This window comes from Mustela erminea, chromosome 20, assembly GCF_009829155.1.
Source record: "Mustela erminea isolate mMusErm1 chromosome 20, mMusErm1.Pri, whole genome shotgun sequence".
NCBI lineage: Eukaryota > Metazoa > Chordata > Mammalia > Carnivora > Mustelidae > Mustela > Mustela erminea.
Window position 1 is genome coordinate 29,955,137 of NC_045633.1, and position 25,941 is coordinate 29,981,077.

Here is a 25,941-nt window from a genome sequence, read left to right on the forward strand (position 1 = left end):
CAAATGACAACATTTGAGATAAAAAAAAAAATTTATCTGTTTACTAGTGCACGGTTATCAATAAATGTTGTTAATTGGAGAGCATCCTTATTTCTCTCTCAAGAGTGGGATAATTTATCAATTTATTTATATTAGAATTCTATTTTTTTTAGATTCTTAGAAAAATTTTATTTATATGGATTTTATTTATTTGAGAGAGCACAGAGGGAGAGGGAGAAGCAGACTCCCCCTGCCCCCCACTAAGCAAGGAGCCTGACACGGGGCTCAACCCAGGACCTTGAGATCATGACCTGAGCTGAAGGAAGACACTTAATCAACTGAGTCGCCCCCGTATTAGAATTTTAGAAAAAATTTTCACCATAATGCCACTTCCTTCTATGTTTAATACAGTAGACAAATAATGAAATTTCTTCCACTCATGGAAGAAAACTACTTTTTTTCCCCAAAAGTGAGAGGATGGGTCTTTCAAATTGTAGTACTTTAAAAAACCATAAAGTAACTTCATGATCATACTTATAGGGCCCTGATTATTTTGCATTATTCAGAACCCCCCAAACAAATGTTTTTCTAGTAGTTACATGTGTAACTAAAGTGCAGGTAAGAATTTCCTTCCTTCCTTCCCCCCCCACTTTTTAAGGAAAGTTTATCGAATGATAGTACAAAGCTCCCAGGAGGGTGGGGACCTGAGAGGTTGCCCAAAAATGTTTTCCTTTTTTAAAGTTTGCATGTCAAACATCTGGAGCTCAAAATTTAAAAAAAAAAGCAGCTCTAAAATACATGAACATGCACAAACCAGAACTGCTTCCAGAGTTAAGAGAGAACAATGGTTTCTCCCAAGTAGGCGACCCCAGCTGGTCACTGGCTCTGTCGGTCCTTACCTCTTGAATTAACAGGTCACCCCTTCCCATCTCCACCGATCATGACCCCGCTGCACACTCTCCCTGGACAACCACACAGCCTCCCGCCCCATCTTGAGGCTCCAGGGCATAGCCCGAGGACACCACCACCTGCAGATACCACCCAGGAGGACGGAGGAAGGAGAGCATGCAGCTCGGTGTGCTTCTCTCCTGGCCTATCCACCCCACCACTTCTCTGGCTGTGGCCCTGGACCATACCCAGCCACCTCAGTTCCCAAAACACACATCTGGAAGGCTCTGTGTTTCGTCAGAGCAAGAGCTAAAGGAAGACCTTTAGAACTTGGCTCAAATACCTGCCTCCAAGATGGCCCTCTGATGTCTGCCAGGAGCCCGAGGCCTCCCTCCCTCCTCTGACAGGCGTGTCCCTCTGGATGGACTTGTCACCACCGCCGATGAAATGCTCTAACAAAACCAACAAAACTGGCAAAGAAACAAAACAGTAACAACTGACTCCGATCCAGGTGGAGGACACAGGAGAAAGGGGAATGTGCTTAAGGACCCCAGGTGGATGCATTTAGCGAAATCCAGCCTGGGGCCACCCTCCAGGGCCAATAATCTGGTTCTGCCAGATCAGTTAGGAGGAAAAAGAGAAGGGGAGGCCGTAGATAAAAAACACTCGTCCTGAGACTCAGTGACCAACTGCAATGTACGGAGCTGGCCTGGATCCAGACGCGAACGATACTGTTCAATTTTTAATAAGATAATCAGAAATTTGAAGTGACTGATTGATGATACCGAGGAATTACTGCCAATTTCTAAAGATACAATAATTGGTATTTTGGTCATGTAAAAATAAAAGGTATTATTATATTTAAGGTGTTTAGACATGAACTAACAAAGTATGGAATTAGCATCAAATTGATCTGGGTGCGGAGTTAGCATCAAATTGATCTGGGTGCGGAATTAGCATCAAATTGATCTGGGTGTGGAATTAGCATCAAATTGATCTGGGTGCGGCCAGGGGCAAGATGAAAAAAGACTTGGGGAGCACCTGGGTGGCACAGTCAGGCATCCAGCTCTTGGTTTCAGCTCAGACCATGATCTCATAGGTTGTGGGATCAAGCCCCACCTCAGGCTCCATGCTCAACTTGGAATCTGCTGGGGATCCTCTTCCCTCTCCCTCTGCCCCTCCCCTGATTGTATGCACACACATATGTGCTCTCTCTCAAATAAATCTTTAAAAAAAAATGGCTAGTAAATGAACTGATAATTGTGAAAGCTGGGGGTGAGAAACATTAGATTATTATTTCCACTTTTTATTATGTTTGAATTTTTTCCTAAAAAAAAAGCTGGAAATCAAACAAAAACAGGAGAAGGCACTATAGACAGGTCACCCCAGAATGCAGTACCTCGTATTCCTGGATCCTGAGCTGTGAGACATGCAGTTTTAAGGGTTTTTTTCCCCCCGTCCCAGCAAAAGGAATTTTTGCCTTTTAAAAATGTCTTGAGGGTGCCTGGGTGGCTCAGTGGGTTAAGCCGCTGCCTTCGGCTCAGGTCATGATCTCAGGGTCCTGGGATCGAGTCCCACATCGGGCTCTCTGCTCAGCAGGGAGCCTGCTTCCTCCTCTCTCTCTGCCTGCCTCTCTGCCTACTTGTCTCTATCTGTCAAATAAATAAATAAAATCTTAAAAAAAAAAAAAAGATGCTTTAAAAAAAAAAAAAAATATCTTGAGATCAGTTCCAAAGAGTCTGAATATCGTTTTAAAATGTTCTAGGACATTTAATAAAACAGCATTTGATATCTTTGTCCATCCAAGCAATTTCTCTTCCATGATAACAGAATGGAAAAGCTCCATTTTCAACAGCTGTGTGTTATTCTTTTGAAAATAATTGTTACGTATCTGGAATAACTTGGAACGATAAAGGAACAAACAGTGTATCATATAGTGTGCTTATCTGAGAAGCCAAAGAGGTTGAGAGATCACAGAGGGAGAGGAAGAGGGAGGAGCAGATTCTCTGTAGAGTGCAGAGCCCTACACGGGGCTCGATCCCAGGACCCCGGGATCAGGACCTGAGCAGAAGGCTGACACCTGACTTACTGAGTCACCCAGGCGCCCTGAGCCAAAGACATTTTTGAGTGAGACAGAGAAACCTTGCATTTCCCGGGTCAGAACGCACCACTGCAGTTTATGATGAGGCAGGCATATTCCAAAACACCTGAAGGCTCACAACGAATTGCAAGGCATATTTTACGAGTTCCCATTCCCTGTGTGTGTTTCCAGAGACTGCACCCATGCACCAGTCCCAGCTGAACAAAGGCCTCCAGTAGTACTGACGATGGGGCAGAGCTGTGGAGCCACGTATCCCATAAGAAGCAGGGAGATGCCTCTCCCTGCACAACAGAAAGGACCAAACAATGGCCATAAAAGAAAAGAGTAGCTGGTATCAATGCACCAACAAACTGCCTGCGGACAGCCAACAGAACCCAGGGTTATTTCTGGGAGGAAGCTGCCAAAAGCACAGGTGAGGCAGGCTCCGGGGCGGCCGCCGTGCAGCCCTGGGCACGACGCTCGGCGGCACAGCCCCCGGCAGTCTACCCACGCTCTGACCCTCCGCTCCTAGGCGCCTTCCCACCGCACTCCAGCCACCGTGCCGCCTCGCAGAGGTTCGCGCACCCCACTGCGCCTCCCTTTCCACACCCTCCAGATCCGTTCACGGTCCCGTCTGAGTGCCAGGGTGTGGGACACCGCGACCCAACCCGCGCCAACACCAGGAACTCCCTGCTCCTCCCCCAGCGCCAGCACCTGGTAACCCCCAACCGGTTCAGTACCTCTCCGCGGGGCGGGCAGCCGCAGGTTGGAGAAACCACCACACTGACTGGCTTCGTTTTCAGTCGTGACCCCAGACCGTAAACGGGCATCAGCATGACCCCCGCAGTCCCCGTATTCTGTAGCACACGCGCGTCCTCACTCTCCAGAACACCGGTTTCACGGATTCGCTCGCTGTGCCCTCCCGCCCCCCTGACGCCCTCGCTTCCCGCCGACCGCTGTCCTCCAGCAGGACCCGCCCGCTCTGTGAGCTCTCCGGCCGCGCCCACGGCTCCTGCTCCCCGCTTCCCGCTCCCGGCCCCCCGCACCGTGTGTGCTCGCTCACCCTCCGGGGCACTGGCCTCTCCATCCTTCCCCTCCTGACAGCACAATCTATCCTGAGAAAAAAATGAGAACACGGACCCCCGCCTTCTCAATGCTCCGTCGTCTCGGAATCTGGGAGCCGGCCAATATGTGCCCTCCTCTGCTCCTTGCGTCAGGGAATCTCCCCCTTTGGCCCCTACATGATGGACTCCTTGCCATTCAGGTCTCAGTTCCAATGTCCCCTCCTCAGGGGTGCAGACACAGTCGTGGGCTGCCCGGATCAACAGGGAAACGCGGGGAGCGCTGCCCTGGGCCGTGCAGGCGCTCTGGGACGTCGCCCCGGGCTAACGCTCTCTTGCCCGGGATGCCAGCGACCAAGGCCTGTCTCCCCTCACGGTCCAGCTCCACGCCACCGCCCCCCCCGAATGCTGCTCCCCTTCATAAGCACCTGCACGCACACCGGCGCCATCCCTGTGAGCTGTCACCCAGCCCGCTGTCCTCTCACCTAGTTTTAATTCTCTGCCCAGCTTCCATCTCCGGTAACTGTTATTTCTCCTCGTCTGCTTCCCGCCACTAGACAGTAAGTTCCCAAAGAGCCCCAAACGGGTCCTGTGTATCGCTATACCTTGAGCGCCAACACCAGGGACCCGTGCTCAGCAGACCAGGTGCCACAGGAATGAAGGGACTCTGGGAGCCCTCGGCCCCTACGGTCTTTCTTACGGGGTTATTTAGGGTTACAGAGAGTGTACCTGGTACAAAGTAAGCACTTTCTGAAGACAGCAAAGATAAAGTTACCACTTTTAACCTAAAGTCTTCCTTCAGGAAATGGTATGAAAATTGAAGAAAATACAGAAAAAGCGGTGAGGAGACTGACAGACTGCCGCTGGGACCAAAGGCGCGGAGGGAACACCCAATACCAGGAGCTACATTTACAGATAAAATACAAACACCAGGACTGAAGTCCAGAAGCTGAGCGGCCGCGAGAGGGTGGGAGTGAAGAGACGGGGACAGTGCCGGCCCCCGCCACCCCCCCCAGGGACACCACCGCCGTTCACAGTCGGGGTACACGGCATGTTACCCCGCAGCTTCACTCACAGGAGATGTGGCTTCTGGCTTGGACACCGGTGCTTTAAAGGTAGAGATACTTGTGGAACCATCGGCTCTCTTATCTGCAGCCGCTCCCAAGGACAAACATTCGAGGTAATCAGGTGGGGGGATGGCGACGCGGCTCTTCTCAGATAGGTTCACGGTGCTGATGCTTCTCACCGGGGCCGGGCTACCGACCGACGAGCAGAGAATACAAGTTACAGAAGATCCCGCCACCTGAATCTCAAACACCCCAGATATCCCAGGGCCAGAACTACGGTAGATGAACCATCACACAGGGCGTGAGACAGGGAGGACGAGACCTGCGTGTGCGCACACAGTTTGCTACATGAAAAATTCCGTGAAGTTTTTACTGGTTTATAAATGTACACTCGAAAAAACTGAATTAAGAACTGGCTCTTGATTAGTTTAAGATCAGTAAGAAAATGAAGACTATAGCAAAAGTCTTAGCAAAACATTGAGCATTTCAGATTTGAAAAACAAAACAAAACAAAAGCCCCCAAAAAGAACCCTCAGCATTTTAACATCATAAATACAAAATGCAGTTTTCACTCCTTGGCCTGGTGGCAGGTGAGCTGTTCTGCCAGGGATGAGGTCACACAGATGACACACAGCAGGACTTGGAGGGGGCATCCAGTGTGGTGCTCAAAGGTCTGCAGGGACAGCTGGCTGGGTTAGAGGGTTTCTTTGAGATGGGAAACACTGAGGACGGGGCAGTTCAGGGTAAAGATGAGAAGTGCAGTGTGGATGTGTCATTTCTTTCTTTCCTTCTTGTGGCAGGAAGGGTAGAGGGGGGAGGGGCGGGGGCAGGGGAAGGGGGAGAGAGAGTGTGAGAAAGCGGGAGAGAGAGAGAGAGACCCCTAAGCAGACACCATGCCCTGCAGGGAGCCTGACTTGGGACTGTATCTCATGACCCTGAGATTGTGACCTCAGCTGAAATCAAGAACTAGACACTTAATCGACTGAGCCACCCAGGTGCCCTGGATGTGTCACTTCTGAGGACCCACAGAGGAACCAACTACAGCAGCTGACACACATACAAGTATTCAGAGCTAGGCGTGGAAAAGACCCTCCTGGGTTCCAGCCTTGGCTCCACCTTTCTGTGCCTCAGTGTCCTCAATTTTAAAGTGGGGACCTACCTCATAAGGTTGTTTTAAGAATTAAACAAGCTAATCAGTGTAAGGCAATTTGGCACTTCCTAAGCAGTAATGGCGATGATGCTCACCTTGGATTTAGTGAGTTGGTGGGGGGTGGGGAGGCAGTGGGTGGTTCCAGAGGGCTGACAGGAGGGTGAGGAGCAGAGTCTGGGAGCATGTCCCCACAGCAGAAACCAAAAAGGGAAGAGCTGTGGGGTAACAGTCCTCCTTTTGTACTCTCCTACACGACTGGAGGTCTCCCTGTGGGGCTACTACACAGTCTAGATAGAATTCTGATATGCCCAGAAACACGAGATCAAAGGTGAGTTTTTTGTCACTGGGAAACAGGAGCCAAGTCAGGTCCTACCTTGGTGTGGGCACACTCAGGGCCTCCTCTGCATCTTCTTCCAGCAACTTTGTGTAGGATGCTGGGAACCAGCCCCTCCTACAGGTGAGGAAGTAGGAAAAAAAGGCCTGATTGTGGGGTCAGCAGCTGACAAGTGAAGGATAAGCAGGGTACAGAACAGCTCAGACATAGCTCAGGGGCAGACCAGTCCATTTTCACCACATCACACAATGTGCATTTTATATACAGCATTAGTTTCATTTGGATTACCTTTTTTGGCTTTTTTCCACATTTATTTAATAGCTGAATAAGCTACCCAGAAAACCAATTTAACCAGCTTATAGTAAGGCCTATGCACATACTCATGGCTGAAATGACGATGCTGGCATTTAAACTATTTATGAGCTAAATCTTAACAAAATCCACCTGATGTGCAGATTATCCTTGAGAAATCCGAAGTTTTGGTTTTTTTTAAAACAAGAATTATTTAAACTACTTTCAGAGGTGACTTCATATGACCTGTTCAAGTATCAAATTCATCTATATATGCACAGACACACAAACACATATAGAAAACAGCCTGGGCCAGAGTAACTGCAATGAAGTAAACCAGAAGCATAACTAAACCATGAACTCAACTTTGGTAAAAATGCTCCTGTGACCACAAAGACAAGTTGCCACTGAAAGGAGGTATGACAGCTCTCTGAAGCCCTGGGCAGCCCTGACCGCCGTGGGGACAGCATCTGTCCTGAGACTTACACTTTGGTGGTGTCGTGCTCTCCATAAAGCCAGCCGTCCTTCTCCTCTGGGACAAGCAGCGTGAGGATGTCTCCCTGGGCGAAGCTGAGCAGGGTCTGGTTGGAGCCGGCGGTGTGTGGAAAAATGGTTTTTACTTTCTGCTTCTTCATCATGTTCAGTCCAGTTGCAACAGAAACTGATCGCTGTAAACTGGGATCATCTGAAGAATCTGGTGAAAATGCACACAGCAGTGGTCACCTTTCAAGGACTGATAACAAGTTCCAACAAACCAACCCCAGAAAAGCCACCCACTCTCGCCTGCCAGCACTACAGCTGCTGCTCCGCGTGTGCTGTATTTCCACACCTTCAACTCTGCCTGGATGGACAGGGACCACAAGGAACTGAGGCAGAACCACAGCCTGAGGTCCCCCACCGAGGAGGACCCTTGGGGCTAAATGCTCTTTTCCAGGTGGAGAGGACTCAGTGCGTGCCAAGGCTCACCTGCACTCTGATTTAATCAGAGGCAAAATGACGCATCACTAGAGGGTCTGATGCTTTCCTTGCCCTACTCTCTCCCAACACGAACCCCAAGGCAGCGTAGGGCATCAATGCAAATCCCACTAAGAACAAGAGGGAACTGGAAATGCAGATGTTCTCGCTGTGCAACTGCTCAACATCTCACCTGCAAATGCAGCAGGGACCAGCACGTTTATGGAACCCTCCCTAAGTGCCAGGCCACGCTCTCAATGCTTCACGGCTTCTGAAGGAAGGCCTGGCTATCAGTCACCGTCCGCAGTGACTCACCAGGATCCCAGCTAGCAGGCCAGCGTGGGGTGTGGGTGGCCTGACTCCACAGTTACTGCACCATGTGAAGAGTGCTTTGCTGTACCTTTGGGTCTCAGTTCCGGCACCAGCTGATACTGACCACTCCAAAGAAACAGAATTGCTCTCCTGAAACTCTCCTCTCTGATTTCACTCAGCAGCTGCAAATGCTGCAGTCTGTGTGCTCTCTCTAGCACATGGCTCCATCTGGTTCGATCGCCATGACTTTCATGCCTTAGGGTCCCGTGAGATACCCCACACGGAGAGGGGTCTCTGGGTGCCAGACTCTGTCTACACAGAGCGGAGCCTAAGCAAAGCTCTGAAATCTCTGCAAACAGTAACTTATCCTGATTTATTGAAAAAGCATCAACAGAGTTAAGAAACTTAAGCAGTCAGAACTTAAGTGTACAGAAAGCATGAAGTTCTCTGTTACCCCACACGGAGAGGGGTCTCTGGGTGCCAGACTCTGTCTACACAGAGCGGAGCCTAAGCAAAGCTCTGAAATCTCTGCAAACAGTAACTTATCCTGATTTATTGAAAAAGCATCAACAGAGTTAAGAAACTTAAGCAGTCAGAACTTAAGTGTACAGAAAGCATGAAGTTCTCTGTTAGACATGATGAAAAATACTAAGCTTACTGGTAAGATGAATAACCATAATTTTGTCACGTGAACTTTTATAGTTTGTTTTATTGAAAAAGAAATTTCATTACAACTGCCAACAAATATGGCACATGATATGAGGTTCTTTGCACATTATATCCCATTTTAAAATTAACACCTTTCCATAGTAAGTTTCCTTCCTATAAACATCAGTCAGTACATGGAATTAGAATTTGTCAAAGAAATGTGTCCTTATAAAATATCTTATGGTTTTATAATAAACTCAGACCTTTATTTACTTTGAAGTATAAGTTTCAATAAGGCAGAGGTGCCTGGGTGGCTTAGTTGGTTAACCTTCTGCCATTAGCTCAGGTCATGATCCTGGGGTCCTGGGATTGAGCCCCGCATCAGGCTCCCTTTCTCCCTCTGCCCCTCCTCCCTGCTCGTGCCCTCTCAAATAAACAAAATCTTCAAGAAAAAAAAAATTGGGGGGGGCGGGCTGGGTAGCTCAGATCATGATCCCAGGGTCCTGGGATGGAGCCCCACCATCGGGCTCTCTGCTCAGCAGGGGGCCTGCTTCCCCCACCCCTCTCTCTGCCTGCTTCTCTGCCTACTTGTGATCTCTGTCTGTCAAATAAATAAATAAAATCTTAAAAAAAAAATTTTTTTTTTTCAACAAGGCAATGTTAAATGTGTGCTACCACATATGTTTATTTACCTCTACCTCAGGGTAACACTTATCCAAAATATTAAAAAATTTAAAAAGGTGCTTTATTTATTTTTACCAAGCTAATTTTATAGACTTTATTTGGGACAGGGGGATGCAAACAGAGGGAGGGGCAGAGGGAAAGAATCTCAAGCCAACTTCCCACTGAGCCCAGAGAATGACTGGGGGCTCAATCCCACGACCCCAAGATCATGACCCAAAACCAAGAGTCAGATGCCCAACTGCGTGCGCTACTTAGGCACCCCTAAAAAGGTATTTTAAAAGAAATCAAAATAAATATCTTACCTGTTGAATTCTTTATCTTTTCTGAATTCTGTCCAACTGTTGCTGGGTTATTAAACATATCGATCAAAGGACTAGTATATGCTCTGGCTGAAGGAGCTGGGGGCACTTTTGGCGAATATTTCGAAAGAGTGTCATAATCTTTCCCAACCTGTGAAAAATTCCTCATTAGTTTAATATTAGTGTTAACACAGCGACGGAATTATAGAGATTCCCAGGACTATTTTAACATGCTTTAAATTCCACTTTCTTCCCAAAGTTCTCTTGGTTGGATGGCAATGCCCCATTCTGAATTATTATTTCAAGAATATCACATTCTTTTTTTCATTTTTGTCTTCTTTTTTTTAAAGGCAATTACTCCCCCTTTCCCCTATTTCCTACCACCTCCTAGCAACCACTAATTTACTTTCTGTCTCTATGGATTTTAGGTTTCCCTCTTAGGTACTTCTTAGCTATAGGATTCTACATTCATTTATCTTTTAAAGAAGATTTTATTTATTTATTTGAGAAAGAGAGATTGAGAGAATGCGTGGGAGGAGGAGCAGAGAGATAAGCAGACTCCCTGTGAAGCAGGACCCTAGATCCTGCGATCATGACCTGAGCTGATGGCAGATACTTAACCAACTGAGCCACCAGGTGTCCTAGGATTCTATGTTTAAAATAACTTTTCCAAGGAATTTTGAGTGCATTGCTCCATTGATTTCTAACACCTTGTTTTGATAAAAAGAAATCTGGTACCAGTGGCATTCTCTTTTCTAAGTTATCTATTTTTCCCCCTCTCTGGAAGTTTTTAGAAATTTCTCTCTATCCCCTTTGGCAACTTGACCACAATCTCTCAAGGTTTAGTTTTTTCCCATTTGTCCAGGCTCACTGTGGCTGCTGTGTTAAAGACTAGGCAGAGTCAACTACAGTATTCTCTGCAGGGACCACAGTCAGGGCAGTGGAGGGGTGAGAAGTGGCTGGACTTGGATATGCTGTGAAGGTGGAAATAACAGGACGTGCCCAGGGGTTGGCTGTGGGGTGGGGGGAGGAGGCAGGGAGTGGGGAGAGAGAGGGAGAGAAGTCCACATTTGTGCCCAAGCTATGGAAGGATGGAGCTGCCATCTTCTGGATGGGGAAGACCAGAGGAGCCTGTTTAGAGTTAAGAAAATCAGTCATCTGCTTTTAGTCATCTGCTTTTTAAGGAGTTTGAGATCCCCATTAGACATCTGGAGATGATTGTGAGAAGGCAACTGGGTATCTCCAGTCTGTCTAATGTTATGTTTACATCCTCTCTCCGTTTTTGTTCTGTGTTTTGGGAGAGCTCTTTGGATTAATTTCCCAAGCAGTTCCATTCCATTAATGAGCCCGTCCATTGGTGTGGAGGTTTTCTTGTTTATGTTCTTTGTTGGGGTGGGGGGAGGAAAATTTTAAAAAGCTATTTTAGAAAAATTTCAAGCATGTTTAAAGGAGAAAGAACAGCACAATAAATCTCCCTGTACCCAACACCCAGCTCCAACAAGTAAGAATTCATGGCCAATATTGTTTCGTATATGCTACACCCATCTTCCCTTGTGCCTGGAATATGCTGGAGCAAATCCCAGACATTTCAATTGTGAATAATAATCCATTTTTAACTTCCAAAATATTTAGCTGATTCTCCTCTGGGGACATAGTATCTTTTCATTTCTTTAAGATTTCTCCTCTGCCCTACTGCCTCTGTTGCCTCCAATATTGGTTATTCCCGTTTCTTCTTTCAGTGTGTCTTTTCATGATACTGGTTTTCCTCACTTGTTCAGGGATTCCTGATGATCCGTCCATCTCTGTACTGTGCAGCACTGCCTATTCTTTTGCCTATTTAGCCTAGTCTGTGCATCGCCTACTTTCGTTATCGCAGACTACCCGCAGTGAGGTGGGTGGGGACAGAGAAGACACAGCCAGGAAGGTGCCCGGCCTCTTCTGCAGAAACAGTTTCAGCCAGTGGACAAAAGCCCCTGTTGCCTACTGGTTGGGACAAGAGGAAGAAACGGACCAGCTTAGAGGATGTGAATCGTCTAGAACCGACCACATACAGGAACACGACATGCCATTCTCCGCCCTCTCCTATACTCACTGGCTCTGAACTCACTGCTCTGCCCTCTGCTGCAGTCTTGCCCTGCAGGTGCTCAGGGCTGAGATTTTCTTTTCTCTTGATTCTCCACACACTGATCTTGCCTTTCTCTCTTGGATACTCCTTCAGTGTTTCTGGCCCACTGACAGCCCCTTCTCTTATTCCCCATGCGGTTATGGATCTATTCTGTAGGTTGTCAACTAGCCTTTAGCACATCTGTGCTTTCATTTCAGAGGTTAGGGTGGACCCATGTGTATGAACTATGCACAGGATCCAAATTTCCATGTCTGCAAAAAGTAATAAAGCCAAGGTTCAAGGAGCGGCAAACTACAATGTTTGATTTCATTACCTTGCATACTTTGGTGGCTACTTTTTTCTGAAGTGCCTTATGTTGTGATGAATGGCACCAGACTTTTGCTAATTATTTTCTAAGACACCTATGCCTCCTTCACTGGGGATAAACTTATGAAGTTAGAATCCTTACAATTAAAAACAGTAACAGTAAAATTTCCAAAACAAGGATAATAGAGTTGGATACAGCACGACGCAGTGCTGAGCACTGCACAGCTAATGTCAAATCTGAAGGTAAGGGGATCAGAGTGAGACAAGGGAGGCCCTAGAAGAGGGAAAGACCTGTGATGCCACCACTGAAGGCCTTCATCCTTCGTGCACATTTGGCCCTAGTCCTATCAGTAAACACATAACTGAAATCTCGGAGAGAACCCATCCCTACCATGCTGCTTCTCTCGATCATCGGCGAGGGCTGGGGCGTCCCGGACACGGGGGTCGAGCTTGGGGTCCTTATTTCCTCGATCATATTCATGATCTTCTCAGGCACTTTGGTAGCATCACCACAGGTTTCCTGCCACCGGGGCAGCTTGGAATTGAGTAATTCTGCAGACTGTGAATCAGAGGGAAACACAACAAAACACAAACGTGTACTGTTCAAGGAGCTGAGAAAGTCACGTCAAATATTAGTGATTATGTTTTACGGGCTTGCCACCAGAAGTGTGAGAGCTCTGTGTCAAATTCAGGGAGCACTTAATCATCTATGAGCTTTCATCCCGTGTTATTTGCTGCGAGAGCTGTGGGCCCCCGTTCTACACGAGCTGCCCTCTCCGTTGGAGTGAAGGCAGAGCTGGAGACTGACGCAGAATGAGCTCAAACAGGAAAATGGAAGCGTTGAGCAATCTTACTAAGCCCCACTGTTTCCCGAGTGGCCCCAGAGCTGCTGATCAGTGTTTTCTTCCTCCCACTCCTAAGAGAGGGCAAAACCCTCACCCCAAACCACCGATGGCCTCGGACTGTAGCCCTGACACGCTGATTGCTTGGGCCTGCTTTGTTCAAAGAGCCACTAAAAGGACTAGGATGCTGGAGCCAGAAAGGGAAGGCACAGAAGTGGATTTCAGAGAGGTGAAGACTCTTCCAGTGGAGAAAAGAAGTGGACTTTGTTGCTAAAAAGCGTAACTGGAATCCAAAGTTAAGCATAAGCGTCTGCCACCAACTAGAGCTCTCTGCAAATAGGCCAGGTTGCCTTGCGACAGAGTTCGCACCCCATCACTGGCAGGGCTAGGCCACAGGAAGAGCTTCAGGGTCACTTAACTTATGACCCTCTCCAGCAGGACACCCTCACCATGGAAACGGACACTGGTGAAATGAGTACAAAGTGATTGTCCAATACCGCAATTCTTTCCTTTCCTGTAACAATGATAGATCTTAGGGCTTTAGATTTGGTAGATGAATGGTCCTTAAAGTTGCAAAACGTTATGGAATGTGTAACAGATGACCGATGGGTACACACAAGGCCAAGTTTTTTCCCCCTGAAAAAGAGGAAGCTGCCTTATTTTCAAGCTCTTAGGAAGCTTCTACCATGGAGTACTCCCTATATTATTATAAATAACAATGAATATTTAACTTCACTCAATGCTAGTTTTAGATGCCAATAAAATTTACAATAAAAAAAAAAAAAAAGGAAAGGAAAGGAACATATATCTTGTAATGATTCCTGGGGGTAAAACCTCACAACCATGTGTGCTGGAAGGAGGGCGGTAAAGCCAGTTCCACAGGTGATGAGATCACAAGGAAACACCTTGAAGAGGAATGAAAAAGGAACCACAACTGTCTTGATGCTGTTAGTGGGTCTGCAGCTGAGACAGAACTTCCAGGGACACCTCTGTGCATGGACTCCCAAGGCAAACACTCAAACTACCCAGGTGGGGTGGGCCTGGGGCCCCTAGGACTCATCCCATGGCTCTGGTGAAGACACTGAGCTGAGGATGCATTTGAAAGAGTCTGAGAAAAGCTGACTCGTAGGTGAGAAAAGAAAAAAAGTACTAATTCTTGATTATTAAGCATTATTTTATGAAAGATTCTAAATACGTACTACTAAATTAATCTTATAAGCAATATTTAATCATTTCATCCACATTTCTGAAAGTTTACATATCCACATGGGCCAAGAGGTATTTTTTTGGCATCTCTTCTCATCGGCAAACTAGGCCCACTGCTTTACACTGAGACACGTGGAAAGTGAAGCATTCCAAGGGCGTTTGAATATGAAATTAAATTATTAATAATGCAACAAAACTTGCTGTCACAAACCCACCTGTAAATGATAATAATGTAAGTGGTTTGCAAAGCTACAGTGTTTGTCGACCAGAAAGCAGAAGCGCCTTTTCTCTTCAAGTAGAGCTTCTTTGCAACCATCTGCAATAAATTTCTGGATTTCACTCTGGCGAGACGTAACGGTTTCTACATACTAGGAAAATAAATAATAATTATACAAGTATGTCATGAGGAATCAAATAGCTGAACAGCCAGACATTTATCTTGTGCCATCTTTACACTTAGTTTATTTTGAAATGGAGTAAACACTAAATGCAGATAAACATGATATAAAATAACAAAGTTGTAACCTGACCTGAGCAGGTATCACCATTCTCATTAAGATCCCTGACTCATGTGTGGAAGGACGTTGCCAAAGGCCTTACATTCTGCGCTGGGCAATCTGCACAAAATATTACTTCATACTTCAGGGATAAGATTGTGTTCTATTGGAAAATCAAGGGCTTTGAAACCAGAAAGTTCAAATTTAAACCCTAGTTCTAAGTAACAACTTGGCCCAAGCCCCATTTTCTTCATCTGTAACATGGGCAGAGTAATGCTAATCACAGCACATCTCTTACCAACACCTCCCCCCACCACCCCCAAATCAGGAGAAAATGCCAATGTTTTTAGGAGGCTAATTATTAACCCTGGAAAACTCTGTAGCCTTCAGCTCAAACCAAGTAAAATATGCTCGTTTTTAACTTCAACAGCAGCACAGCCGTGAGTGGATGAAATATAAGCCGACTGAGCTAAGCAAGCATCCCTGTAAATTGTACAAATTGTCAACAAAATAAAATAGTGCTTTAGAGTTCACCTCAATTTCTTTGTGTTCGTATTTGAGTGCATTTCGTCCTCCTTGACTTTTCCTTCTGATCTTCTTCAACTCTGCTTGAGATTTCTCCAGAGAGTCTAATTTATTCCTGTGTTCCGTTTGGTATCTCTTGAGAGTTGCCTGTAAGTTAAACGTTGTGCTGATTTGAGTGCAGCACCACCCCAGCTGCTGGGCAGGTACAGCGGCTGACATTTCCACTGGGCGTCGCCCTGCACACCCTCACCTCATACCGCTCCCTCCCTTCAGCATGTAGCTTTGTCTGACCTAAGTCCCCTGTTCATACAAGGGACGACTGACCCCAAGGGGAGCTCTTAGAAGAAAAGAATGTCTTTTCTTTTATTCCTTGTTTTCTCACATTTTTTAGGAAACTGAACGTTACGTGCTTTGGTGAATTAAAAAACAATATTAAGTCACATGCTTCTGTTTTATGATTTACAATTTTAAAAAACAGAATGAACAAGTGCAAGCACTTCAGATTATTGTGGGTGCTGTGTAGCAAGGTGTTTCTGGAGCTTCACAGACCTGGGTTAGAATTCTAGAAATCCTTCACTTCTGGTATGATCTCAGCAACTACTTATTTCTCTAAAGTTCATGTTTTCCCTTTAATCTGTACAGTGAGGATAAGAATGGCTACATTATGGAGTTTCTGTAGGGATAGAAATCTGATAATGTATGGAAAATGCTTGCCATTACATCCCCGTCAGCCGCTGTCGACTGTCCTGCCACCTTCCTCCAGAGTACACAAAGCACAGGCACACGGGGCAGTGGGGTGATTTCAGGGTAACTACGCCGCTTACTGCTACATGGGGGTCTTGGTGAGAAGGGCACTCTGAATGGCAAAGAAAGCAGCTATTCTATAGCAGGTAAGAGAGAGGGAAAGAGTCATGTGACAGGGCTGGAGGGTCAAGCAGAAGGAGAAAACAGCTGGAGTCATCAATACCTGGTGACAGGCAAGGGACCCCACACAGGAGCAGTCTCTGCTGAATGGACCTGGGAGCTCCGGGGAGCCCTATGTGGTGTTCTCCCACCCACATCCCACATCCTGAAGTGCTGGTTTGTGAAAGCAACAGCTGCAGCTACACTAATACAGATGCAGATGTTGTCCCTATACCTGTGTTCTTTGAAAACAATGCTTTCTAGAAGCAAGAGGATTCCTTGCAATATTTTCCTCTCTGCTTTTTTTTTTTTTCCCCTCTCTGCTTTTTAATAAAGATCCCAAGTGTTAAAGCAAAGAGGGCGCCCAGCTCCAAGGGGCCTTGTCAGTTTCATGCCTTCTGTGTATATACTCAACACTAAGCTCTGTCCATGTTTTCTGCTGCTGAATAAACAGTGAGAGAAAGTTCTCCTCCGGCTCAGAGATCACGTGGCCCAGCCTCCCAGAACACCAGGCCCCGATGTTCCATACCCATCTCCAAACATGGAGGTGGAGAAAACCATGTACTCACATTCATGTATTTTACATCAAGTTCTGTCTTCTTCTCCAGCTCATGTATAATTTCTTTATGGAATTTTCTGAACTGTTAACAAAAGCAATTAAAAAGTCACACCAGATTTGAGACATTAAGCAACATAAAATTTAGAAATTAAATATATTTTATTTTATAAGTAGTTTACATACATTTTCATCAAGACTCTCATTGAGTTTCTTGTGGGTACTTGAAATCTCTATGAGAACATGGCCTGTGAAGAAAACCAGATGTTAAGGGGAAAAGTCACTGTGTGGCTTTTGTAAAGATACTAAACAAAGTAAAATAATGGAATGAAGCCACAATCTACTGCTGTCCTCCGGTGCCTGGAAGCATCAGGCCCTGGCATGTCAGAAACACCGACTGCATGCCCGTGGTTGGGCTGATGCCAGAGGGACCCCAGGACCTAGCAAACTTATTCTACAACACTGTTCATCCAAAGAATGTCAACTTTGTCTTCAAATTCATATCATGCTTTCTATATTTTCTCATTCCCTAAGCTGAATCTATTTATCTGATTTAATTTTTAAATTCTCTTATGCAAGATTATCATGGTCATTATAGTAACTAACTATAGGAACAAATGACTTATTTTTATCTAATCCCCAGAGTAATCTGATTATCTGTCAGGCATAAAAGATAAAGGTTATTTTTTCTCATATTAGTTCTTATATCATTTTGGAAAATATTAATACCATGGGAAAATGCAGCAAGGACAGTGCTCTGCCTCATATCTCCAGAGACTACCTCAATTCTTTGAAACAAGTACAGGCACATGAAGAATATTCCTAATTGAGCTTTACTCCAAAAGGAGCAAGACAACCACTTGATTTCCAAAGTACATCTCTTGCAGTTTGAGGCAGTGTGATGCATCTCTGCTCCTAAACTCGGATAAAGGTGAACAAGCGCCTCTCCCTGTTCACTTATCTATAGGAACCAAATGGGTCTGATAACTAAGAACTGGAAAAAATAGTATCATATTGGAATGACCACCAGACCATATGTGTTCAAACAGCATCATTTGGAACAATCACCAGACCATATGTGTAACAAAATGTGTTGGGTAGATCCTCCCACAGTTTGGTAGGAATTCCTTGGGTAAACTGAAATGCTCCAGATGAAGAATTAAAATTAAGACGGTGGTAGATACGGGGAAAGAGAAAGAATACCAATTAGACTGTGACTTCAGCTATCACCTTTACACAAATGATACTATGGTGCTCCGTTTTAGAAAGAGTTAAGACATGTGACTCTCAGGGAGCCCGGGTGGCTCAGTTGTTAAGTGTCTGCCTTAGACTCAGGTCATGATCCCAGGTTCCTGAGATCGAGCCTCATATTGGGCTCCCTGCTCATCAGGAAGCCTGTTTCTCCCTCTCCCACTCCCCCTGCTTGTGTTCCTTATCTTGCTATCTATCTCTCTGTCAAATAAATAAATAAAAATCTTAAAAAAAAAAAAAAGACACTTGACTCTCAAATGGTCAGTCTCGTCCCCCTACCCCATCTTCAGACTAAGAAATTCAGCCTCTTCCTGAACATGTCCACCTGGATGTCTCATTAGGTACGCTCACATTCAACATGTCTAAAAGTGAATTCACCCCATATTCTCCAATCCAAGCTGTTGGTTGCCAGCTCACAGCCGGTCACATGGGGTTGACACTTCACCCATATGTCACACTCAACAACAAAGACTCATTCCCTTGTGCAGGAGTGTCATCACTTGCACCAGCCTCCAGGGTGAAATCACGCCCCTTTACTCATCCTGCTTCCTTGAGCAACAAATGTGCCAGCCCTTCCCTGCCTGGGAGAGAATGTATGTGGGAATGGCTTCTGAAGTCTCTGTGAGCCCAATCATCTGTCCCATGAGGGGTGGGGAAAGAGGCTCCCTAGTCTGTCCCCCACCACTTGGACATTCAAACCCACCACTTGGACCTCTTAGGTCTTGCCCCTTGAGCTCTTATCATTTCTCTTGACTCCCAGATTGTTCTCTTCCAGACCCTCTTCCTCAGGGATGCCACAGATCCCTCAAAACCAACTGTACCAGGTCATTTCCCCAGTCCCCATGGTGTCCCAGATAAACCAACTCCTCAGCATGAAGCCCACTGTGAACAACGCTGCTTAAAATAACCATAGCATGATGGGGACAGAGACTCTCCTCATTAGGTTATAAGTACATGACTTATAAGTCCCTAAGCAGCCTGTGGTTCTAGGAACCTCTAACAGAACAGCCTGCTGGATAAACCCAAGAGTGAGGGCAGACACATCCCCAGCACTCACCCCTACCACACCAAGGTATTAAGATACCTGCTCTCCATCCTGAATGACACCGACTTCATTCCTCCCATAATTAAGTTCTCCTAAAGCTCAACATGAAACAAATCAGAGTTCTTCACAAAGGAAGCCTTCACATGACCAAGAATATAATTATATTAATACGTCATTTTATCATTTAGTGATTTCAGATACTGAAATAGTCTGAGTTACTTTCACATCCATTTTAAACCCATAAATAACTCCTGGCTGGAGATGAAAAACAACAGCAACAAAATCCCCACTTCAATTACTTGAAAAGTAAGCACTCCATTCTTGGCAAGTCAGATCTACTTCTTAAAAAAAGGTCTAAAAATAATTGTGCTTAAATCACAGTGATTCGGGCTACATTCAAGTCACTCATTTTTTCCTCCCAAACCATCATGAACTTTATCACTACAACCTTGTATCATGTGGATCTCTGGGAAGCATGTTGCCAAAACAAAAGCATGTGCTAGTGCAGTTCTCCGCTCTGCTGAACCTGGTGCTCAGGCCCTGAGGCCACTCCCGCCCGGGGCGGTTTTCTCCCTTCAGGCAGCTGGGTGGAAAGGCTCACTGAAACAGCCCATTCACTCTGTGGGCAGGAACGGAACACCTGACCTTATTCTTGTTATTCCTGTCCCTCAGTTCGTGGAATTTAAATGCTGACTTTATGGCAGCAGCAGTCCTTGGTCAAAAGAAGGATTAGAAAACATCTTTACTGTGATTATGGGAGCTGCCAAAAGTGTATCTTGAAACAGAAAATGAAAACAGCCTTTATGTTCACTCTACAGAAGTTTATTCTTAAATACAGCAAGTGTTACTTTATGTCTAAAATGTGGCATCACACACATTTATTTACTCCTAGCCCTGTAACCTAATTTTTCATAAATTACATTTGAGAAGAAAAAAATTTTTTTCAAGGAGAGGGTGGAGCACAGCCCAGATTCTAATGGAGCAGAACTAAATACACACCCAAACAGGAACCAATGTGCTGGTCTCAAATCATAGCACTGTATGTACTGGATCAACCATTTCCTTTTTCCCTTTTAGGTTCTGAGTAAACATTCTGGGAAGAAACACGTAGTAAGTACAGTAATATGACTCAGTCTGAGTAAATTACATTCTCAAATGGCAATATTAAAGTAATTTAAATATATACATATTTCAAAATCATGAACTTGACATTGCTAAAAGTCAATGTCTACCATCAGTTTTTCCCTAAAATTCATACAAATAGCTGACAGTGATATCACTCCAATTTTAGGAGCTATGAACAAACATGTCCAAAAATTTGGACAATACTATATAAAGATATGAATTTAGTCAATAAACAGAATGGACTTTTAAACAGTTAAATAAAATTAGAGAGTATTACTGATAAGAACACATAGAAAGTTTTCATTTGAAGTATAGTCATTGGACTATTAATATACTTTCTACTAGATAATTCTTCATCAATTCATGGTATAAATTTAGAGAAGCCAAATGGAGAGTAATCAAGGACACGAGCAGCACAGAACAGGAGCTAACTGTGCAGGCACACATACTTCCATTTATATTCAGTCATGGATAATCAGAATACTGTATTTCCAGAAAGCACAGAGCATTGACTGAGTTATACACTACTTCCTCCATGTTATGTCAAGTGGAATCAGACAAAAAAATGACAAGATGGAAGCCAACCTACTGTGGACCTAAAGTTACACGCTATGAATTAAAGTAAACCTGACCAAAAATGTAGTTAGAAAAAGGGTCTATTTTTTCCTGACAATTCTCAAATATCAAATGTGATGAGGAGAAAATATAATGGAAGCAAAAGGAAACTACACGCAGATGGGATATGTGTGTATCCTACGGATTAGAGTCACCAGCACTGAATTAGTACAGAGGCAGATTAGTAACTATGAACATGTGACTAAACTTGAAAGGCTTTGCCCGCCTCTAAGAATAGCCCTCAGTAGCTGCCCACCCAAAGTCCCAAGATGCAGTCAGAGGTGTTTTCCTCTGGTCAGTGTCAGTACTATACCAGTAACATCATGCAAAGAGGAACAATGCAAAAAATAAAAAAATAAAAAATAAAAAAAAAATCGGGTAAGCATTTCATCCAATATTTCTCCAGATGTCTAGCTTCTGACTTAGCCAGTGGTAGTACCACAGCTCTAATTAATGTCTTGTATGGAGACTGTAATTATTCTACCACTGACTGTGATTTGTAACATCCTATGAAAACAGGTGGGACAGGGGCACCTGGGTGGCTCAGCGGGTTGGAGCCTCTGCCTTCGGCCCAGGTCATGATCCCAGGACCCTGGGATAGAGCCTCGCATCGGGCTCTCTGCTCAGTGCAGAGCCTGCTTCTCTCTCTCTCTCTCTGCCTGCCTCTCTGCCTACTTGTGTTCTCTGTCAAATAAATAAATAAAATCTTAAAAAAAAAAAAAAAAAGAAAACAGGTGGGACAAACAGAAATTATACATTAGAATTATATAATGTTCCAAAGTTCTTTCATAGTCTGAGATGAAAGTAAAGTGCCAAGTAACATCTGACTTTGATAAGAAAAAATGCCACTGGGGTTGCCATGAAAAGAATAAAGAATAAAGCATCTAACTACCAAGTGAATAGACAGGGAAAAAAAACAACCAGTCAAAAAGAGGTCAACTGAAGACGTGAACACAGAGCAAAAAGTAATTACACTGAATGTAAATGGACTATATAATCCAATTAAAAGACAAAGATTGTTAGGATTAAAAAAACAACACACAATTATATTTTGCTTATAAGAGATATACCTTAAATACAGGGATAGAGAGTAAAAGGACGGAGTAAGATACATAGCAAATACTAACCAAAAGAAAGCTGATGTAGGCTTATTAAAACCAAACAAGGCAAAGTAGTCAAAGAAGGTGAGAAACATTATTAGATATAGAAACAATCATTTCATAATGGGAAAAAGGTCAATTCATCTGGAAGATAGAAAACTTTTTCATTTGTATGCATCATTAACATAGTCTCAACATATTTAAACTAAAACTGACTAATAAAAAGAAATAGATAAGTCAGTAATAATTATAGGAGACTTCAATATACTTCTCTTAGTAAATGAGACAAAAGCAAACAAAAATATCACTACAGATATAGATGACCTGAATGATAAATACATCTAGTGAACATATATAGAATACAGTATCTGGTAACTTCATTTTTTTTTTTTTTAAAAGATTTATTTATTTATTTATTTGACAGAGAGAGAGATCACAAGTAGGCAGAGAGGCAGACAGAGAGAGGAGAGGAGGAAGCAGGCTCCCTGCCGAGCAGAGAGCCCGATGCGGGACTCAATCCCAGGACCCTGAGATCATGACCCGAGCCGAAGGCAGCGGCTTAACCCACTGAGCCACCCAGGCGCTAAAGCAAACAGTATGTTAAAAAGGGATCAAAAGAAAGGCTCACTGTATTTCAAAGGACTGAAATCATACTGAGTATGCTCTTTAACCACAGCAAAATTAAACTAGGAATCACTAACAGACAGGTAACCAGAAACTGTCCATATACTGGGAATGAAGAAACAAACTTTCAAATAACCCACAGGTCAAAGAAGGAATCACAATAGTAGTTAAAATTATTTTGAAGTGAAATATTAAATATAGTATATAAGAACATGTATGATGCAACTAAAGTTGTAGTTAGAGGAGATTTATAGCCTTCAAATGCATATCAGAAAAGAATGGGTGAGGAAAAAAAAAAATCAATGTTCTAAATACTCAAGAATTTAATGGAATACTATCTAATAATAAAAAGAAATTAACTACTGACAGACAGAACATGGATAAATTTCCAAAATACAGTAAAAGAAAGAAGCCAGACTAAAAAAGCTACATACTGTATGATTTCATTTATAAAACATTCCATAAAAGGCAAAACTGACAGTATCTGATAAACAAATCTGCCTACTCTGTGACCTAGCAATTTTACTCTTAGATTTATTCCCAGGAGAAATGAGCACATTTGTTTATCAATAGACAAGCACAAGAATGTTCATAGCAGCTTTATTCGTATCTTCAACTCAGAAACAACTCAAACTATCTAGAAACACCACAATGGATAAATTGTAGAATAAACTTATACAATGGAGCAAGACCCAAAATCTGTATATAAATTCCTACCAAATCCTTGGCTAACACCTAAATTGCACACACATGGGGTGAGACTCTAAGAAAATCAGCAGCTGGAAAGATGTGGAGGTTAGCAGAGATTCTCAGTAGACACACAGTACAGGAATACAGAGTTGGGAATTCAAGTCCCACCAAGTGAGAAAGGCTTGGTAAATACCACAGACTTCCCCTTGACATCCAGTAGGGACATGCCTTTGGAATAAAACTAAATCACAGGACTAAGGGAACCACCAGAAAAAATCTACAATTAAGCCTCTACAAATCAGGGTTATCCACTAGTATGCCTACTAGAATAAAACTTCACAATCAAACAATTGAGTCTCTACAATATTTTATCACAATATTCAGCACAGGAAAAAAAAAATCAGTAGACAGGGTAAATGGCAAACCTATAAACTTTGTACTCCTTTTAGTGGTTTTTTGGGGGGGGTATTCTAAAATATATTATTTTATACTTCTAATAATACTTAAATTTATTTAATATAAATAATTTATAATATATTATAAACTGATACAACTTTTTTCCTTTTGTAACTGGTTTACTTAGTACCTTGTCCTCAAGGTTCAGCCACCTTACAGGAAGTGTCAGAATTTCCTTTCTTTTTAAGACTGAATAATACTCCCTTGTATGAATATTCCACATTTCATTTATCCCTTCATCACTTGGAAAAAAATGTTGATGGACACCTGAGTTCTTTCTACCTCTTGGCTATTGTGAGTAATGCTGCTATAAAAACATGGGTGTGCAAATTATCTCTTCAGGATCCTCATTTTTAAAATAAAATTTTTTTGGTTAAAAATTTGATTTACTTATTTGACACAGAGAGAGAGAGAGAAAGCACAAGCTGGGGGTAGGGGCAGAGGGAGGGAGAAGCAGACTCCCCACTGAGCAGCAAGCCCAATGTGGGACTCCATCCCAGGACCCTGGATCACCAACCTGAGCCAAAGGCAGATGCTTAACCCACTGAGCCACCCAGACACCCAAGACCTCCTTTTTATTTTTTGAATTCAAGTATAATTAATATACAGTGTTATATTAAGTGGATGTAAATTTTAAATAATTCCAGAACTATTTTAGATATATCATAGATTGAGAAAATATATAAATACGTTAAGGTTATTGGGAGCCAATGTTCACACACATTTCCAAAATATGTAAGTGCATAAGGTTATTTTTGTATGTCCAAGTGTATATATGCATATATATGTATATACATAGGTCTGTTTTTGTGTATATGTGTGTTTACAGTATACACAATAAATATGTATATATTTCCTAGCTCTGTTTGCTGAAAGGACCAAGATGATACCTCAATAGCAATGAGCATACCTGATATTCAAATTGTACCTTCTAATATCATTCTCTACTATAAAAGGAAGTATCACTCAGAAAAAAATGGCCATTGATTCCACAACTGAGAAGAGACAAAGTGAGACTGGAACATACCATTATGCAAGAAAGTGAGGAAATATACAAAAATAAATGAATGAATAAATGAGTGAATGAATGGATGAGAGTCAGCCTGAAGGAGCTCCTACTGGCCAAAATACAGGACAGTTTGAGCACCAAAGTAATTAAGGACAATAATAAGTTTTAATTTTTTTTTAATTTACTTATTTGACAGAGAGAGATCACAAGTAGGCAGAGAGACAGGCAGAGAGAGAGAGGAGGAAGCAGGCTCCCAGCCAAGCAGATAGCCCGATGCAGGACCCTGAGATCATGACCTGAGCCGAAGGCAGAGGCTTAACCCACTGAGCTACCCAGGTGCCCAGTAATAAGTTTTAAATCATTGAAAAAATTCTTGGAATCCATGGGTCCACAACAATAAAAAGGCAAGAAAGCAGGGTTCCTGCTAAAAGTAAAATGCCAAGTGCCAACTGATAAACACGGAGGGAGTGTTAGAGTTAGAAAACCATCACTCAATAACAAGTAAACACTGGCCTGGGCAAAATTCATTAATAGATGCGAAATCTAAGGAACAAATGTTGATGAGGAATAAGATATTTGCATAGTCTGAAAGTATCACCCCCCCATACCTTAGTAGTAGCAGTAGTAGAAAAAAAATTAACTTTATAGTGAAGAAATCAGACAAACCCTTCACTAGGCCATCAAAATTAGTGTCATAAATGAGAGGCAGACGAACACTTTATGCCCAGATCTGATATTCACAGGACCCAAAATGACTTAGAGAGCATTCTAGCCAAGAAAGTACCTCCTGAATCTAATCACAAAGACCTGGCATTTCAGAGGTAAGATCTTGTGTTCCTGACCATTCATTCCCTTTTAGGGTTTCTGATACAGGTTTATTTCCTACCAATTCTTCAGTCAGTATTAAATTTATTTATTTATTTATTTTTGAAGAAGTATAAAGCTATTTCATCTTCCTCTGGTGGCCAATCCCATGCTGGTTGATGAAGAAGTATGTTGAGTTCTCTGACTCAAACAGAAGTTGTAGCTACAAACCTAAACATTTTTTTCCCTCTTGGAGAGGAGAGGAGTCCTTCTAGACACAGAACAAATGAACTTTTATGTATGGGCCTAGAACAGGTTGCCCAAAGGATATTGTTCTTTTGTAACAAAAGGCCAGGAGCTAACTGCTGATCTGTCAGGGACAGAACACAAGATGTTTAGGAAGAAGAACTCGTGAAGATCAAAGTTTGGGCAAGGAGGCTGGAGAAGAACAGAGTGCTGTGAAAGCAAAAAGATTGAAAGCATTTTCAGAAAGTGAGGTGCTCTAGACTGTAATC

General features: G+C 43.5%; 1 protein-coding gene across 1 annotated transcript in view; it reads right to left on the reverse strand.

Annotated features, from left to right (window-relative positions):
- The window catches only part of BAIAP2L1 (BAR/IMD domain containing adaptor protein 2 like 1), a 90,175-nt gene that overhangs the window by 8,036 nt on the left and 56,198 nt on the right, over positions 1 to 25,941 (reverse strand). Inside the window, exons 4-12 of the mRNA XM_032328568.1 lie at positions 16,894 to 16,955; positions 16,721 to 16,792; positions 15,258 to 15,395; positions 14,442 to 14,594; positions 12,570 to 12,737; positions 9,751 to 9,898; positions 7,337 to 7,544; positions 6,599 to 6,676; positions 5,084 to 5,264 (exon numbers count right to left, since the gene is read on the reverse strand). Of these exons, the coding sequence (XP_032184459.1) occupies positions 5,084 to 5,264; positions 6,599 to 6,676; positions 7,337 to 7,544; positions 9,751 to 9,898; positions 12,570 to 12,737; positions 14,442 to 14,594; positions 15,258 to 15,395; positions 16,721 to 16,792; positions 16,894 to 16,955 (1,208 nt within the window). The remainder of the gene's footprint in view (positions 1 to 5,083; positions 5,265 to 6,598; positions 6,677 to 7,336; positions 7,545 to 9,750; positions 9,899 to 12,569; positions 12,738 to 14,441; positions 14,595 to 15,257; positions 15,396 to 16,720; positions 16,793 to 16,893; positions 16,956 to 25,941) is intronic.